The sequence below is a fragment of the Heterocephalus glaber genome, unplaced genomic scaffold (assembly GCF_053883595.1).
Source record: "Heterocephalus glaber isolate CG9 unplaced genomic scaffold, H.glaber_assembly_v1.0 deba00000937, whole genome shotgun sequence".
NCBI lineage: Eukaryota > Metazoa > Chordata > Mammalia > Rodentia > Bathyergidae > Heterocephalus > Heterocephalus glaber.
In genome coordinates, this window is record NW_028258173.1 from 15,144,439 (window position 1) to 15,161,507 (window position 17,069).

Here is a 17,069-nt window from a genome sequence, read left to right on the forward strand (position 1 = left end):
CTGAGACTGAGACAAGGGGATCACAGTGAGTTCAAGACCAGCCTGGGGTACACAGCAAGACTCTGTTTCAAAAAAAACAAAAAGAAAACAGAATTATGTGGTCTCTTAAATCATCTTGAATTAAATACTGTATACCGTATAAGATGTTTTCCTGTCCAATACAACTGTATTATAAATGACTCATTTTATGCCATTTTTATCCCCATGACAACCCTTAAACACATATAAAATTAACACTTAAACCATTTAGTAGTGCTTTAATTGAATTTCCCAAAGAGATGCCTATAATAACCAAAATGCCGGGCATTCCAAGAACTATCCTGTACCAAATTCAGTTCCCATTAGAATGCCAAGTCATAAAGAGAAATGCTATCTTATTTTTCAATTTATCTAGTTTTATCCAAAACTGGAATCCGTGATGGTTCTATGGGAAACACAAAACATTCTGCAAAGTCTTACTTATTGTACTATACTTAATATTCAGCTAGAATTGCATTTTTCTCTAAAACGTAAAATCACTGAGTATGCAAGGAGCATTTGGAGAGATTAAGCTTACTGAGAGAAAACTAGAAACTAAGATCATCAACCATTTTCTATTTTGAATAGTCTCTTTCATAGAGGTAAATTCTTCCTAAATTCCAAAATAAATGGACTTCAGTATAGCTAAGTAAAATGTTTTAAATACATGGAAGAAATATCCTGATAGAACTTCTGCCATCTGTTTTAGTAACTAAAATGGTAAAAGAAAAACTAAATTTTCAGCAACAGCTAAACTTGAGATTTTTTTCCATCTATCTCTTTGATTTTTCCTGATTCATTTTTCAGAACTGCTAGCAATTCTGGAGATAGCCTTCTTAGTTTCAATAACTCCAAATTATTTCCTGAAGAATTTGATCCTCCTCTCAAATCATTTAACAGGTTTCATAATCAATAAAGATATGAAGAAACAAAAAATTCATATCTGAGACGCAAATTATATTAAAAGAATGAATTCTAAAAGGGGTTACTGCTTGTCTTTATCATGTCATTTTCTATCCTTGGTATTTCATGTTTTTCTCTAGATTATCTGTGTAGACATGTAATCACATAATTCATCATAATTCATAACTGAGTTTTTTAAATAAAACATAGACAAATACAAAAGAGCCAACTATATAATTAAAAAGTGCATTAACACCAACATCACCACTCCATCCTTAAAGGCTAACTTCAACCTACCAACAGACAGTGTTTTACGTATTTCCAGATGAATGAATATATATTCATTCCCATGTGTAAAATGAAAAAGCAGATTATCAATTAATATAGTCTCTAACCCCATTTTTATAAAATAGATAACTATATGTACTGAGCATTTTATATAAAAAGGGAGGATAAGAAACAAAATATTAAAAGCCAGCACCTCTTTCCCAAAAACTGTAACTCCAGTCTAATCATGAGGAAATCATCAGACAAATCCAAACTGAAGGACATTCTAGGAAATACCTGACAAGTACTCCTCAAAACTGGCATGAAAAAACAAAGACAATTGCACAAACTGTCACAGCCCAAAGGAGAATAAGGCAGGGCAAACAAAATTGCTTCTGGAACAGACAAAAGACATTAGTGGAAAAACTGGTGAAATCCAAGTAAGACAATTAGTTAACAGTAATGTACCAAAGATGGCTTCTTTAGATTTGACAAATGTGCTATGGAAATTTAAAATGTTAACAATGGGGAAAACTGGAGAAAGAGTTTAAGAACTCTAACCTACATTAGCAACTTTTCTGTAAATCTAAACTTAATCCAAACTTAAAAGTTTATTAAGAAATAAGAATGGATAAAAATTCATCTGTATTTTATAATTTTCAACAAGTTTCATTGTAATGAAAAACAAAAAGACTTAAATCTCAGGAGACTTAATAATTAGGCCAAAGACAAAAGCCAAGGGGACACAGGAATTCTGAAGTTAATCCTAATTCTTTTCATCCTTAAACCCCTTCCAGAAGTACAGAACACACCCAAAGAGACCATTCAACTCTGCTTACTTACAAATACATATACAGGCATAAAAGATTTCTTCCATTTCATCAGTTACTGAAGGACATTCCAATGTAACTGATGAAAGAGAGAAATAGATGAAACAACACTGACAGCTACTAAGTGGGACAACAGGTACATGGGATTGATACATATTTCAATGTTGAAAGTGTCTACCTTAATATTTTCTTAATTTAAAAAAAAGTCCCCATTCTCCGATACAACTATGCCACTTCCAACTCTCTATTCAATACAGCAAGTCCTAGAGGAGTGTCAGTCTTCACTCTGCTTTAACTGACAGTGAGACCTGGCTGATTCCACTCAATCCTATGCCCCAAACTTCCTTAGCTGTTGCTCCAATGTATCTCTCAAACTCCTTCTAGGATTAAAATTTTAATTTTAACTTTCTGCTACCTCCTTAAACTCAACACACCCACAACCAAATTCATCATTTCTCTACACTAAACATCTAAGAGCCATCCTTCCTCCTGACTTCCTTGTTCTTGATGGCCCATTCTTCCATGCTCCCAACCCTAACAAAAACAATCTTATCTCTGACTTGAGATATGTAACTAACTGCTTCCCACCAATCCTACCCCACCTAATCAGTCATACCTCTCTCTGTTCAACCTCTAAAACACCTCCTCCCAAGGGCACCAATTCAATTCAGATCTTCATCACCTCTAACTTGGCCTACTACCATGAACTCAACTTGGGTCCTTCCCTTAATTCTCCTCCCTACGATTATACTCATCCTTGGTCTGACATTTAAGACCCTCCAAAATCCAATCCTGACCCACTGGCAGCCTCATGTTCCATTTTGTTCCTTTCACATATCCCAGAACCCAGTAAGTTGGATATGCAGTTACCTAACATCCACATTTCCAGACTACCTCTAGACATGCCCTTCTTTGCAATGCTTCTCATTTTCTGAGATTTAAAGGCTACTTCTTCCAGTGGAAATATTCCTTGATATCCACGAAGGCAGTTTCTCTCCCCACCCCCACTTAATCCCTTAGCACCTTGTCTGAACTCATTTTACAGCACCGATTAAATTTCTACTAGTTCTTTCATTTTTTTGTTGCCCTTACTCTCTGTACAAGATGATCAATTCCTTGTCAAAAGGAACAATGCTTTATTTACCTTTCCACCTCTCAAACAGAGCCATGACACGCTGACATGCCACCAGTGACTTAAAGACGTCTTCTTACACATTTGTGGTCTCAGCCCTCTAAGCAGCCACAAAGAGACAACAAGCCAGAACCTTTAATTGGTTAAGCCTCAAGCAATCTTCTTCATCCCAGTATATGCCTTGACAGTAACTTGAGAAGCACTCAGAGGATACAACACAGTGTATAGCAGGTAGTAGATGCTCAAAGATGCTGAGCTGAATTTTAGAATAACCCATCTGTTCCCCTTCAACTACTATCCCCAAGATCACTTAACATTTAGACCACATTCTCTTATGAACATTTTCACTGAATATCCTCTCTTTATCTTTCTAACAATTACCCCTTTATTAGCTGGTTTTACTTGCCTTATGACCCAAAGCCCTCACCAATAGTTTATGGCATAATATAGCAAAAGATATTGGGCTGGGGATTTAGCTCAGTGGTTTTGCCGCCTGCTGTGCAGTCACAAGGTCCCGAGTTTGATCCCCGGTACCAAAAGAAAAAAGATATGAACAAACAAGACTCAAATAGTTAAACTGAATATTACAGATCAATGAAATGCAAGTGCCATTTTACACTACTAAATTACCAAAAACCTTCTGAAGAAAAACTGGATTTCTGCCTAACTCATCTAAGGTAAAACAGGAACGTCCATATATCTGTTAAAAGTACAAGGTGGAACAACACCCTTGAAAATAGGATGACAATATATATCAAAAACCATAAAAATGTTCATATCCTTCACCATAATAATGAATTGCAATACTTATCCTAGAGATATAATTAAGAAAATAATATAATGATGTACATTAAAGTTACCAACATCAATAACTTCTATAAAGAGGTAAATTATAGAAGCATTAACTTGATGAAATTATTTTTGCAACCTTTCCACATATAAACTAAAATTAATTATAGCACCGATAACATGGAACTGTTTCATGACCTGATAAATTGTTCGTTTTGTTTTTTTGGTGCCGGGGATTGAACTCGGGACCTTGTGCTTGTGAGGCAGGCAGTGGCACCCTGACCTGATAAATTTTTTAAATATTAAATTATTACATGGGCTGGGGATGTAGCTCAGTGGCACCACGCCTGCCTGGCAAGCACAAGGTCCTGAGTTCAATCCCTAGTACCAAATAAATAAATAAATAAATAAAAATGAATTAGGGCCGGGGATTTAGCTCAGTGGTTTCGTCACCTGCTGCACAAGTGCAAGGACCCGGAGTTCAATCCCCAGTACCAAAAAAAAAAAAAGAATTAAAAGTGTGTGTATTTTGAAATGAAATGTCAAAAAGAAAATCAACCCTTTTAGGGTAATAAACCCAAATATTAACAATTTATTTAGTATCAACTTATTCAACATTAAGAAAGTAAATTCCAAAAAAAGAAAGTAAATTCCCTCAAGGCACAGTAGCACATGCCTGTAATCCCAGCTACCAGGGAAGCTGAGATGTAGTTCAGTAGTAGAGTACAGATGGTTCAATCCCTAGTACAAAAGAAAGAAAGAAAAGTTCCTGCATACCCAGGAAACAAAGGGGCTCCAGGATACAAGCTTGATAAAGCCTCAAGAAGAGAATCACAGTCCCTTCTACTGCTCACTCTGGCTTTGACTGAAAGCTTTCATGCTCTTCTTGGTCATGATGACCTATGACTACCCCAGCATTCAGTTTTTCAAGGACCAATAATTCATCTCAACTGGTCTTCCAATCATTCCCACAAACCTACCGAGAACAAATCATGCAAAACAAATACTTCAAGAAACAAAGAACTACAGTCATACATTACATTAACCATTAGCAAGTAACCAAGCCTAAATTTTACTGTTAATCTTCAGAGTCTACAGTTTTGCCACATTAAAGTCTCTGTATAATCCAGATCAATGTGCTAACTCAGCAGTGAACTATGTCAGTGGAAAGGGAATATGCAGTCATGGACAAATCAAAGAAGAGACCAGGAGACCTAGATAAGGTTAAAAGTCAGAAAGAAAAGAATCATACCACAGCGATATATGTGCACTCATGTTTATAGCGGCACAGTTCGTAATAGCTAAAGCTTGGAAACAGCCCAAGTGCCCATCAACTGGAAACTGGATAAAGAAGATGTGGGGTTTTTGTTTATAAAATGGAGTGCTACTCACCCATAAGGAATGAGAAATTAGAGACATTTATAGCTAAATGGATGCATATTGAGGCCATTTTTTTTTTTTTTTTTTTTGGTGTCGGAGATCGAACTCAGATCCTTCCGTTTGCGCAGCAGGCGGTGAAACCACTGAGCCAAATCCCCGGCCCAAGGCCATATGCTTAAGTAAAATAAATAGGATACATATGTGTAAATACCGAATAGTTTTTCTAGTGTGAGAAACTAAAAGTGTAAATAAGGATTAAAATGATTAAAATGAATAACTGATAATTTGAAATAGGTAGAAAAGGTCCAAAGGGGTAGGGGAAGTGGAAGGGGAAGGGGAAAGGAAAGAAGGGAAAGGAAAAATTGTGAGAAAAGAAAAAAATGGAAATAAAGTCTATGTAAATAGGGAAGGGTGGAGGGAGTGAAGGGCACACAAGTAATGGGGAAAAAATAAGAACCAAGATACATCACGTAGAGATACAAGCAACCCAGTGATAACTGTAAATGGACTGTATACCTAAAATGTACCAATAAAAAAATTTAAGGAAAAAAAAAAGGTCAGAAAGAAAGAAAAGACAAAAGCTTTTAAACTACAAAGAATAAAAGACTAAAAACTCCAGCTTAAAAACCAGATGCATAAAAAGTAGTGATATTACTGTAAATCTTACCAGCCAGAGTCCAAAAGGCAGGATGGCAAATCATTTTACTAAGAGCTGAAGCTTTCTGGAGCTGGAGATGTCTAACAAAAGACTAGTGTTGAGAATACATCAAAAAATGAGTTTAAGGGCCGGAGATTTAGCTCAGTGGTTCCGGTGCCTGCCTAGCAAGCGCAAGGTCCCGACTTCAATCCCCGGTACCAAAAAAAATAAAAAATAAAAAAATGAGTTTAGAGTGAGGGGTAGAACTCAGTGGCAGAGTGCATACTTAGCATGGAAGAGGCCCTGCATTCAATCCTCAGCACCTAAATAAAGAATTTTAGCACCGATGCTTACAAATATATTAAAAGTCTTTGAATTCTTTTTCTATAGTACTCTATCATTTTCTTTTTCTTTTTTTTTTTTTTTTGAGACAAGGTCTCACTATACAATTCAGGCTGGCCTTGAACTTGCAGTGGTTCTCCACTCAGCCTCCCAAGTGCTGGGATTGCAGGCGTGCACCACCACACCCAACTTGATTTCTAATTTTAATACTAAAAGACCATGTTATAATAAAGGATCAAGATTAATTACTGTGAAATAAAAAATACTCAAGACCAAGTTGTCTTTAATTAGCAGGCATTTCAGAAAAGACAATTTGAAGGACTGAGACCACAAACAGAAGCTGTCATTAGGAACAAAGTCCAACCTTTTGCTTCTACTGATAATGTTCTGGGTCTTCGGATCCTCAAAAATGCTCATATGTAGTCATTCATGACCCAACATACATAGTGGATAACACAATTCAATACGTAACCAGGCTCGTCAGAGCACAGGGTGATTACCACTCCACAATGTTGATACAAAAGCTAAAGATCTCTGAAGTTCCAATCACATGAAGACGAACTGAGCCTCTGTGCAGTTACTCATTCAGAACAGAAGTGGAAGATTAACCTACCCTCACTTTCCTTCAGACTAGTCTGACAGAGCAGCAGGCAGCATCTCTTCAGAGTTTGTTCATCATCCAGTCCATCCCAGAAGCAGCCAATTAAATCCTGCATCCTCAGATTGCTACTGTTTCATTATTGCCCTTTATCAATCCACTCTGTCCCACCTCATCTTTTCTGGCCAGACATTCCTGATGAAATGAAGTCTTTCTTGTCCCTTTTTTGGGCATTATCAAGTTTTCCTTTTCTAAATACTGTAACATTCTCCTAAGCCTTACTTACCTGCAGTTCACTGCACTGGGTATCACCCAAATAGCCCATCAGAGCTCTTTATAATTTCTGAAAGAGAGAGAAAAAAGCTTTTAAATATTGAGTAGAAAACAGCATTGGCTAATGCATCAGTTCTGAAGTATTTGTGTCCAATATACACAAAATCGGGTCGGGGATTTAGCTCAGTGGCTCCGTCACCTGCCTCACAAGCACAAGGACCCAAGTTCCATCCCAGGTACCAAAAACAAACAAACAATATGCACAGAATCTGCTCTTTTGGCCCACAGTAATTCAATCAAATGTAGCATAAGCAGCAGTGGACCAAAAGTCCTGAGATAAGCCTCCAGAGATAAAAGTTTGCTTTAATGTTGCTACTAGTGAGCTGTGTGACCTTGGTCAAGTCACTTTCTCCAAGTCTACACTTCCTCATGTAAAAAAATAATAAAGCTGGACTAGCTAGAGATAACAGCACAAGCTTTCCAAAAAGAATACCATCTCCCCTATCTTATTGGTCTTGTGGCATTACATAAGTTCACATTTAAGCCTAAATTTCTTCCCTTGCAAGATGTAAATAACAACTGTCTTGTTAGTTGTTGTAAGAATAAAAGGAGATGAGCTATAAAAAGTCCATAGTAAATATATTGTGCAGCTTATCACAAAATTTAACAGATGGCAACTCATTACCACCACTCCCCTTGCCACAAGATTACAATGAATTCAATTCACAAATATTTCCTTAAAAGATCAACAAATCAAAACTTTACCAACCTGACCAGAACTGAACTGAGCGTTTAACAATTCAATTATAATTATCTTAATCTGATGCTAGTTTGAGTATCACTATTAACATCTCAGTAAGAACAGAACAGTCTGCACAAGTTCAATAACCACGCATCTCCTGATTTCTCACTCTAATTTCACTATTGCCAGTATATTCTGGGAAAACAGAGGTTTTCCAAAAGCAAAGGAGAGCAGAACTACAGATAGAGGAAAAACAGAGGGCTTTCTTTTTTCATTTTTTACTTTCAGAACTGCTCAAATTAGTTTACCATGAGCATGCATGATTTTTGCATAAAGATAATTTTTAAACTACATTAAATATACTGCCTCCTAAAGGAAAGCTTATGTTATAGAAATATTTCCACCATAACAAGAATTTCCAAAGAAAACAAAAAGGCAAATTCAGATATGCCAAGAATACCTAAAATATGACACAGAAATAAAAATCACAAATACTCATTACTTCAGAATGAGTTAAGTCAAAAATTATGCCATACATTCTTTGAAAATCTGATGATGAATCAGCTTTTTTTTAATTCAAAAAAAAGACAAATGCATAAACTCTGGTTTCATCAGACAGCTTCCCACTCTCAAGCGGAAACTGACCCAGTACAATTTATAAGGATAAACAAGTTGGTATGACTATTAGAGCCTGAGTTGGGAAAATTTCCATTCCTTTTGGATACTGAAAAATTAACAAAATAATTCTTATATATATAGCAATAATGTATATTTATATATAACATATACATGTCTTTGTATTAGATCTGTGAGAGTCTTCAAAGAGGACTACGAACTCTGTTAGATTCAGGATTACTAAAAAGCATTATCTCAGCCACCCAAAGTGGCTAGAACATTATCTCAAAGTGGTAGAACATTATGCTTCATGCTTCTTCTAGTCAATGCTAAAGAAGTAACCCTGATTCATCCATGAATTGAAGTGAATTATAAGCTGGTATGGCTATATTCTCCAGTGATATACTTCTAGATAATATTTCAAAATATTACTTAGAAATTTGCAAGCATATTTACCTAAGTCTATGAAAATAAACACCCCTGATAACTTACTTATAATATTTTTAAGTAGTTCCTTTCTTGGGTGACTACTGTTGAAAACTTAGTCCCAAATCTTTTATACTTTGAAACAACAGGCAAAGGGGCTTATTTCTTGTAATGAGCTTGTTTTTGGATCTTAAATATAGTTTAACACACAATTATGGGCTAATCTACATTCAATATTAATGCCACCCCTACTTTTTATACCAAGGACACAAATGCATTTGAAAGACTTGGTCTACTTAATTCTAGGCCCCTCTGCACTATTATTAGCCTTTCATAAATACACTGTAGATTTTTTAATTACTTAGGGCCCTTTGTAAGAAGAAATGATTTCTCCTGTTTTGGCATCATCTTCCTCTCCTGTGAAAACTGGACAATCTATGGATGTGCACAGTCTTTTAAGACAACGTAGACTGAATGTTTATGCCATTAGAAAATGAACTTTTTCCTAACAAGTGCAAAAATCAAGTTTACCACCTGATAGAGAGGTACAGGACTATATTTACTGACTCCCAAAAAATACTGCCTTGCCTAAAAATAGTGTCCTAGCTTCCTAGCCAAAGCACAAACTAGAAAAGCTGTCTTTATTCAGTTGAAACACACAGACTTCTACTCCAGCACAACCTTCAATACTACGCTATTTCTCATTTTAGAATATGGTAGGTACTTTGTGTAACACGTTGTTTGGTAGTCAACCACTAGCTTCACTTTGAAGTGAATACTATCACTTGTTTGTAAGTGTGAAAAATGGAAAATGCCTTCACATAATTCAGGCCAATCAATAATAGCCACACAAGATTACTTTCTAAATATTCAGTTTTAGACTACAAATGAACATCTCCATAAACAAAAAGCAGATCACTGGTTCCTTTCCATAGAACAATCTACAGGTTTTAAAGAAACAAGATAAAAAGTTCCATCTAGGTCTAAGGCATGAAGATCTATCTACAATCTGATATTTGTAGATATTTGCTCTGCCAAGAATTAAAATTATATGTAAAGTTCGATCCCTGGTACCAAAAAAAAGTTGTATGTAATACACACAAGCACTACTGAGTTTCAAACAAAAAAACGCAATGATCTATGTCCACCTTCATTCTCCAATGTTTTATGTGTATATGTGTGTGGTTTCTTTGTTTTTGTTTCTTGAAACAGGGTCTCACTATCTAGTTTAGGCTGGCCTTGAACTTGTTATGTAGTCCAGGCTGGCCTCAAACTTGTGGCAATCCTCCTGCCTAAACTGGCAGAGTGCTGGGATGACAGGATTGTGCGACCACGCCCCACCTGTGTGTTTTAAAAGGCACAATGTCAGTTACATGCCTCAATCTAGAAAAATAAAGCATAGGTTTTTCTTCTTAAACAGATGTTATAATACATAGGAAGTTTGTAAAAGGATTTCAAAATCCAGAAGCCCAGACATTAATGGAAAAAGACCACAATAACCAATTAATTGACCATAATTACTTATATTTTTCTAAAGCAACCATAAGATACTTTTTTTTTTTTTTTGGTACCAGGGATCAAACTCGGGTCCTTGCGCTTGCAAGGCAGGCAGCGGAACCACTGAGTTAAATCCCCAGTCCAACCACAAGATACTTTTAAAGTTGAGAAAACTGGTTGTGAAAAATGTAAAACCAGCAAACTTCTCTCCTTCTCCCCAGCAGACAAGTTGTCCACTAACACTATTACCAATAGTGTCCTTTAAACCCAAAGCATTACCAGTAGATTAAATAAAACAATACTTATAATTCATACACTATGTATGACCAGAAAATGACAATTTAGTCTTATCCCTAATAAGTTAAACAGAACTCAATACTATCATTTTTATTTCAAAATAAGTACTGTACTACAGAGACAAATACTATTCCATTTTTTAAAAGTAAAAGAAGCCAGGAATATGGCTCAGTGGTACAGCACTTGCCTATTACAAGTGAGAGGCCCTGGGTTACATCTCAGCACTACAAAAAAACCCTAAAAATTTTAAAATTAAAAAAAAGCTGGAGTGATGAACTTGTCTAAAATAACTCTTTCCAATAAAAAGTATATACTTTACAAGAATCCCATAAACTGCACAAACTCTACACAATCCCTTATACTCAATGTAGTGTAAGCAACTGACATCAAAACAAATAAAAGACATTCAGTTAAAGTTACAAAAGGAAATTTGAAGAGGCAAACTATCCTCCTGGAGAAGACACTGATCAAGGATAGCTGCAAATAACATTTGGCTCTGGATAAGCTCTACTGTGTTTGAATATGCTGGCACCGCTAAAAAGAGTGGCATTTGACATATTTTTCATTTCTAAATCCAGCCCAGCTCATATCCCATTTGACTGAGTGATACATTTGGAAAATAAAGATGGCCCCAGAAAATAAAGATGGCCCCACTGAATTACTAAGTTTCTGCCTTACCCTTCAGAGTTGATTAAAGGTAAAAAGGAAATCATTTTTAACTGCAGTCTCACCTTACACATCTCACCAGCACTGTAGTTCGTTAGTGATCAATTATTTCATCCAATTCCTGAGGCAAACAGAAGTAAAATGTGTCTATACAATACCAGAAACAGACATTATCAGTGGCAAACATTTTATCAGCCTGAAGTAAAAGAGCATCTAAATTTCAAAGGAAAGTTACAAAAATGGTACAGTATGCAGCTTTGTAAATGTTTCTTCTACCTTAAAATGAAAACATTTCCTTTCAGTAAAGATAAAAGATTTAAAATGCTCTTAAAATTTTTAAAAAGTCATCTTTTTCAGCCCTCATGGACCGTACTTTAAAAAAACAAATGCAGAAATCTCACTAATGAGTTTAAGACAGGGCACAATTCAGAACTAGCCATGCCAATGCCTCCCTCCTTCTCCTGCTCCAAGAATCCACTAACTCTACAGTTACACTTTTTATTACATTAATGACTTGCCTGAAAAGTGTAAGTTGTAAGGGAAAAGAAATGACAATTTTTGAGCTGAAAACAAAATCTAAGGATCCTAATTCAAGAAGAATCCGAAGACCCTAGCTTCCAGCCCTGTCTGAAGGATCCTCAGCAAACTCAAAGGGGCAAGACTCAAATACTGTAATTTGGGGGAGAGGAACCAAAAGTTTCCTAGGTAAGACTGCAGTCTCCGAGCCCTTGAAAAGGGAACTCCTGAGGAATCGCCAGGAAGAGATAGTCTGTTTATATTTTTGTTGATGTGTTTGTGGGCCAGGGAGCATTTGTGAAAAGGGAGCAGGGACGGGGGGACCAAAGTGAATCTCAGCGAACCCCGCGCGGGAGAGAGGGCACACCCCTGACCCACTTTTCCCGACCACCCCCCCCAGCGGTGCCCGCCCAAGCCGGGTGGAAGTCCGCGCCTGGCGGGCGGAATCGAGCGGGGCGTGGGAGGCCCGCACGCTCCCCACCCCCAGCCGCGACCCGGAGGAGGGGAGCGTGAGAGGAGGCTCAGTTCCCCCTCCCAGAGTGGCCCGCGCTGGGGCAACCTCCCGCAGGCTCCGGGCCAGAGTGTGCAAGCCCCCCCCCCCCGTGGCCTGGGCCCCGGGCGCCGCGGCCCCCAGCGGAGGGGAAGGGGACCAAGGAGGGGAAAAAGCTGTAAACAGCCCCAGCGTCCGGGCCTCGCCTCGAAGAGCCCCGCTCCCCGGGCCCCGCCGCGGGCCGCCAGGGCCCCCAGTCCTCCCCGGAGCCGCCCCTCCCGGGGCCCAGGGAACCCCAAGGGAGTCGGAGCCCCTCTGCAGAGGGCTCCGCGATCTCGCGGAGCGGCCCCGGCAACAGAGAAGGGAGAAGTCAGGACTTACCTGTCATTACTTTCTACGCCATCTTGGATCCACTTGTCAACGTCCCCACAAAGCATTATGGGTAAGAAAGAGCCTTTAAAGTGACTCCCCCCCCTTGGCCCCCGACTCCCGCCTCCCGCCGCCGGCGCCGCCCCCTACGGCCGCACCTCCCTCCGGAAAGTTGCCTGGGGAAGCAGGCAGGCCCCTGCGCCCGTGGCCCGGCCCCCTACCCGCCTGCGGGACTTTGCGTTTAAAATCAACCCTATTTTTAAAATGTAGCTTTGAGGTTTTCTCTCCTGGCTCCGGCCTCCCTTCCCCAGCCGTGGCCTCCACGCCCGTTCCTTTTGCCCCGCAGCTCCCCTGCCCTGCCAGACACCCCACGCCTGCATTCAATCAGCCCGAGGTTTCCCTCGCGCTGGCGGCGGCTCGCGGCTCGCTCACTGACTCCACGTGCGCTCTGCTCAGCGCCCCTGCTCCGGGTCTTCGTGCGCCGCGCGGGCTCCCGCACTTCCCGCCCCCGGGCCGTAGCCGCGCGGGGCCGCCCCGGGCGCTCCGTCACTGCGCGGCGGGACGGGCTTCGGTCCTAGCCCGGCGCTCTGGGGCCTTCTGGCTCCGGGAACTGATCGGACACCATATCCCCAAGGCAACCAGCCATCGAAGCGCAATAGGGGGGATGGGGGAAGAGAATAAGCTAAATGTAACTTTTACCCCCTGTTTACTCTGACTCTTGCTGTCTCTTCCATTCGGCCCGTAACGTGATCCGAGACCCTCTAGCTGGGACCCCACCCCTAGGAATGTAACTTCGGACTCCGAGGGGACCAGTCCGTTGGGGGCCTGGCTGGAAACTGGAATTTCCCGGGGCAGGTAACTTGGGGCAGCGGCTTCAGATTCGGGGCGGGGCGTGCCAGGGCCGAGGGGAGGGTCCGGGACTGGGAGAAGGCTGTGGCCGTAGCAGTCCACCTGCCCGGTTCCTACCGGGCGGCGACAACTAGCGGTGGGGCCAGGGGTGGAGCGCGGACGCCGCTGTGCCTTGGGGTCGGGGAGAGAAAGGGGACGCAGAGTCACCCGGCTGCGGCCCGGAGCCGAATGCTGGTAGAAACAGGCGACCCGGCGCCGGACTGCCGGGGATCCAAGCGAGACCTTGCGGGCACCCGCTGTACTCTGGCGAAGCCGAGCTCTCTCCCCCGCCATTCCTGTTTGCTGTGGTGGCGCAAAGCCCGCGTCCTCGCGCAGACGACCCCCCCCGGAACCCCCCCCCACAGTCTTCCCAGAGGTTGAAGTGTCTCCTTTGGTAACTTAGGGGACCTGCTCTGGTTGCTTCCCTCCCCCACCGCACCCCCAATCAAGGTTTGGTGTACAAAAGGTGTCCAAAAGAAAGCATGACTTTCGGGTTAGGAGTATAGCTCAGTGGTAGAGCACCTCTTGGTATTCGTGAAGCCCTGAGTTCAGTCCCTGGCACCACCACTACCACCCCGGAAAAAATAACAACAACAAAGAAAGAAAGAAAACTTCCAAAACTGTATTCAGCACAAAAAGCTGTTAAATGGCTCAACAATTAGGAGAACACACCCTTTCCACGAAGGGAGGGCCTTTAGTCGGCCCTAGGGTGGAGCCTGGGGTTCGGCAAGATTCCAGATCCTACCAGAAGCCCTCTCTAAGAACCTGGACGGTTGCTGTCAGGAGCCCTGCCCCAAGGGAGCCAAAAACTCCACCCGGCAATTGTCCAGCCGGAAGAGGAGAGAGGGGTGTGACCTCATTAAGGGATTGGCCCCGGGGTCACTGGTGAGGAAGGGAGCAGGGAATGAGTCACTCCCAGCCGGTTGCAGATGAAAGACCTCCCCTGAGTCACCCTATTCTGGCAAACTGGAGCCAAAAGCCTGGTTCTTAGAGGCTCCTGTCCTGGGAGCTCCTCCGAGGCCATCTGCCGCCTCCCAGTGAAAAGCCTCTTCTGACTGTGGAAGGCTTCAAAGTCCTCTTTCCGAGGTACCCCGGTCACTCCTCTTCCAGCTCCCTTTTCACACTTAGCCACTCCTATGCACCGGTTTAATAACCAGTTGCCTTGTGTTTACATGGCCCTTTTAAGTGTGAGATCTGATCTTCTTTATAAGTAAACACTAATAAACCAAGGGCAAGGACTGTGTCTCCCAAACATGCTTCTTTGGTTTTAGGTAGGCTCTTTGCCTTGCACAGGTCTTGACCCAGAGAAATGTTCAGTCTGTGTGACTTCCTGAAGCAGTTTGTGTCCTAGCCCATCCTTGTCCAAGACACCACCTGCTGCCTGAGCTAGGAGTGCCTCCTCACTCTTCTTGCCTCCCCTCTTCCAAAAACAGTCTGTTGTCCATCTGACCAACCTGGCGACATTTGTGAAATGTAAAACAGATCTTATGATTTTCTATACCTGCCAAAGGCTTTCCCACTACTCTTGGAATAAGGCCTGAATTCCCAACTGGAGCTACAAGCTCCTGTGAGATGGCCCCGCCCCGTCTTCCCTCCCTCCTGGAAGGGGCCAGGCTGGCCTTCTTTCTTCCTGCCAGATAAAATCCTGTTTACCCAGATCTCCCTGACAGTCCTCATCTGCTCACACTCAAAGGTGACCTCAAAGAGAAATTTTGTGTTATCATATTGTATACCTAAAATGTACCAATAAACTTAATAAATTTTAAAAAAGAAATTCTATGATCCCCTTAAGCAAAACAGCACACTACCGCCTACCTGTGGTAGAAATTGTCTCAACTGTGTTATTTGTCAGTAATGGTCTGCTCCACTCCCATTAGAGTACCAGCTCCCTAAGGGCACAGGCCTTCTCTAACTTGGTACTCTCCCTGCCTAGGCCAGGGCCTGTCACTTAGATACTTAGCAAATATTTGTTGAGTAAGTGACCAAACTGTTACCAGAGGAAGGGGATGGTGATGAAAGGGGGGTTCTGAAGCCTGAAAAAAAACCACCCTTCCTCTCTTCAGACTGCTCTGACCCTCTACAGCTTGATGAGGTCAGCAGATAGGAATGGGGGTAGAGGAGAAAGGGCCTTTTGGCTGACATCATCCTGGCTCTGTTCCGATTCTGATCTGATGAACACACAGAGCCCCAGCACATCCCTCATCTTCTCTCCCTGCAATCCAAGAAGACACCCTGACTACTTAATGAGATCAAGGCTCAGTCCTTGGGGATTTTGTCTTCAATTACACCCTGTGGTCATCTCTTTCAAGGGTTTAAGTTCCATTTTCACCAGAAGGACACCCAAACCTCCAGCTCTATCCAGAGCTTTCTCCTGAGCTTCAGACTCTTGTCCAACAACTTCTTGACATCTCCAGTTGGATCTCAAGACTTCTCAATTACTGCATGTCCTGAGACTGGAGCTAGAGAAACAATAGGCAGCTAGGACTTGGACTTGAGTAAAATGAGTAACCCTTGGGAAAACACAAGGGAAAGGGGCTGACTGATGTTTGCTGTGAGAAGCTGAGGGGGGGGATGCTCTGATGTCCAAAGGCCCAGCTAAAAAGCAGCAACGGTATTGTTTCAAAGGACAGGGGCCTGGGTAAACGGAGATAAACCCTGCAAAGTTGGGGTACAAGGGAAATCTGCCCCTCCTGACAGCAGAAGTCTAGCTAAAAGCGGTAACCACATTGTTTCATCTCATTTTTACAACCCTGACCAAAATAGCTCAACAAAGTACATGGGAACCCCTGAACTTGGGCAACTCCTTGGCCAGCAAAGACCTCTTCTCTGCTCTTTCTAATAAACTATACTTGATTCATTCCCCAGTGCTGTGTCCTGGACTTAATACTTCGTCGTCTTCAGGACAAGAGCCCAAAGGAAGGAGAGAACTGGTTACACACAGAGCTCAATTCTTGATCTCCCCGCAAACATGTCCTTCACCATGCTGTTCCCTGGTTCCATCACTAGCTTTTCCATCCTTAAAATCGGTCCAGCCACAATCCCTCCTGCATTTCTCTCAAACTCCACCTTCAATCTGTCTTCAAACCCTGCTCTGCCTACACAGTGTATTCAGGAGCTGACTGCTTCCCATCCTTTCCATCCTCACTATTCTGGTCCAGTCCACTGTGGTCTCTTCAGTCTGTTCTCATCATGGTTGCCACCCTGGTCTTGTTAAAAACCAGGTGAGGGCCGGGGATTTAGCTCGGTGATTTCGCTGCCTACTGCCTACTGCATAAGCACAAGGACCCGAGTTCGATTGCCAATACCAAAAACAAAACCCAGGTGAAATCTTATCACACCTCTGCACACTACCCTCTGATTCGTGCTCGTCTCAGTCAGAGAAGCCGGAGTCCTG

General features: G+C 41.8%; 2 protein-coding genes across 10 annotated transcripts in view; one reads left to right on the forward strand and one right to left on the reverse strand.

The window, feature by feature from the left end:
- Nucleotides 1–12,914, reverse strand: part of Helz (helicase with zinc finger) — a 156,565-nt gene extending 143,651 nt beyond the window's left edge. For 2 of the 9 annotated variants that reach the window (XM_087208594.1, XM_087208588.1), the window contains exons 1-3: nt 12,800–12,913; nt 11,478–11,533; nt 7,183–7,239 (exon numbers count right to left, since the gene is read on the reverse strand). The gene's annotated coding sequence lies outside the window, so the exon portion shown is untranslated. Of the gene's footprint in view, nt 1–6,911; nt 7,240–11,477; nt 12,411–12,799 lie in introns of those variants that run through there. The other 7 variants (XM_087208595.1, XM_087208591.1, XM_087208592.1 and 4 more) reach the window with 6 other exon arrangements.
- LOC147828780 (uncharacterized) lies at nt 9,427–16,827 on the forward strand. The gene is made up of 3 exons (XM_087208159.1): nt 9,427–9,497; nt 12,329–12,860; nt 13,134–16,827. The coding sequence occupies exons 1-3, from the start codon at nt 9,427–9,429 to the stop codon at nt 13,500–13,502; spliced, it is 972 nt and encodes a 323-aa protein (XP_087064285.1). The 3' UTR covers nt 13,503–16,827.
- Nucleotides 16,828–17,069: the final 242 nt, after the last annotated feature.

Bases quoted from the DNA above. Each gene is read 5' to 3' on its own strand.
- LOC147828780 (XM_087208159.1), top strand. From the start codon at position 9,427: ATGTTTATGCCATTAGAAAATGAACTTTTTCCTAACAAGTGCAAAAAT. The intron at 9,498-12,328 runs GTACAGGACTAT...CACCCCCCCCAG, and splicing joins GTTTACCACCTGATAGAGAG to CGGTGCCCGCCCAAGCCGGG. The intron at 12,861-13,133 runs GTAAGAAAGAGC...TTTGCCCCGCAG, and splicing joins GTCCCCACAAAGCATTATGG to CTCCCCTGCCCTGCCAGACA.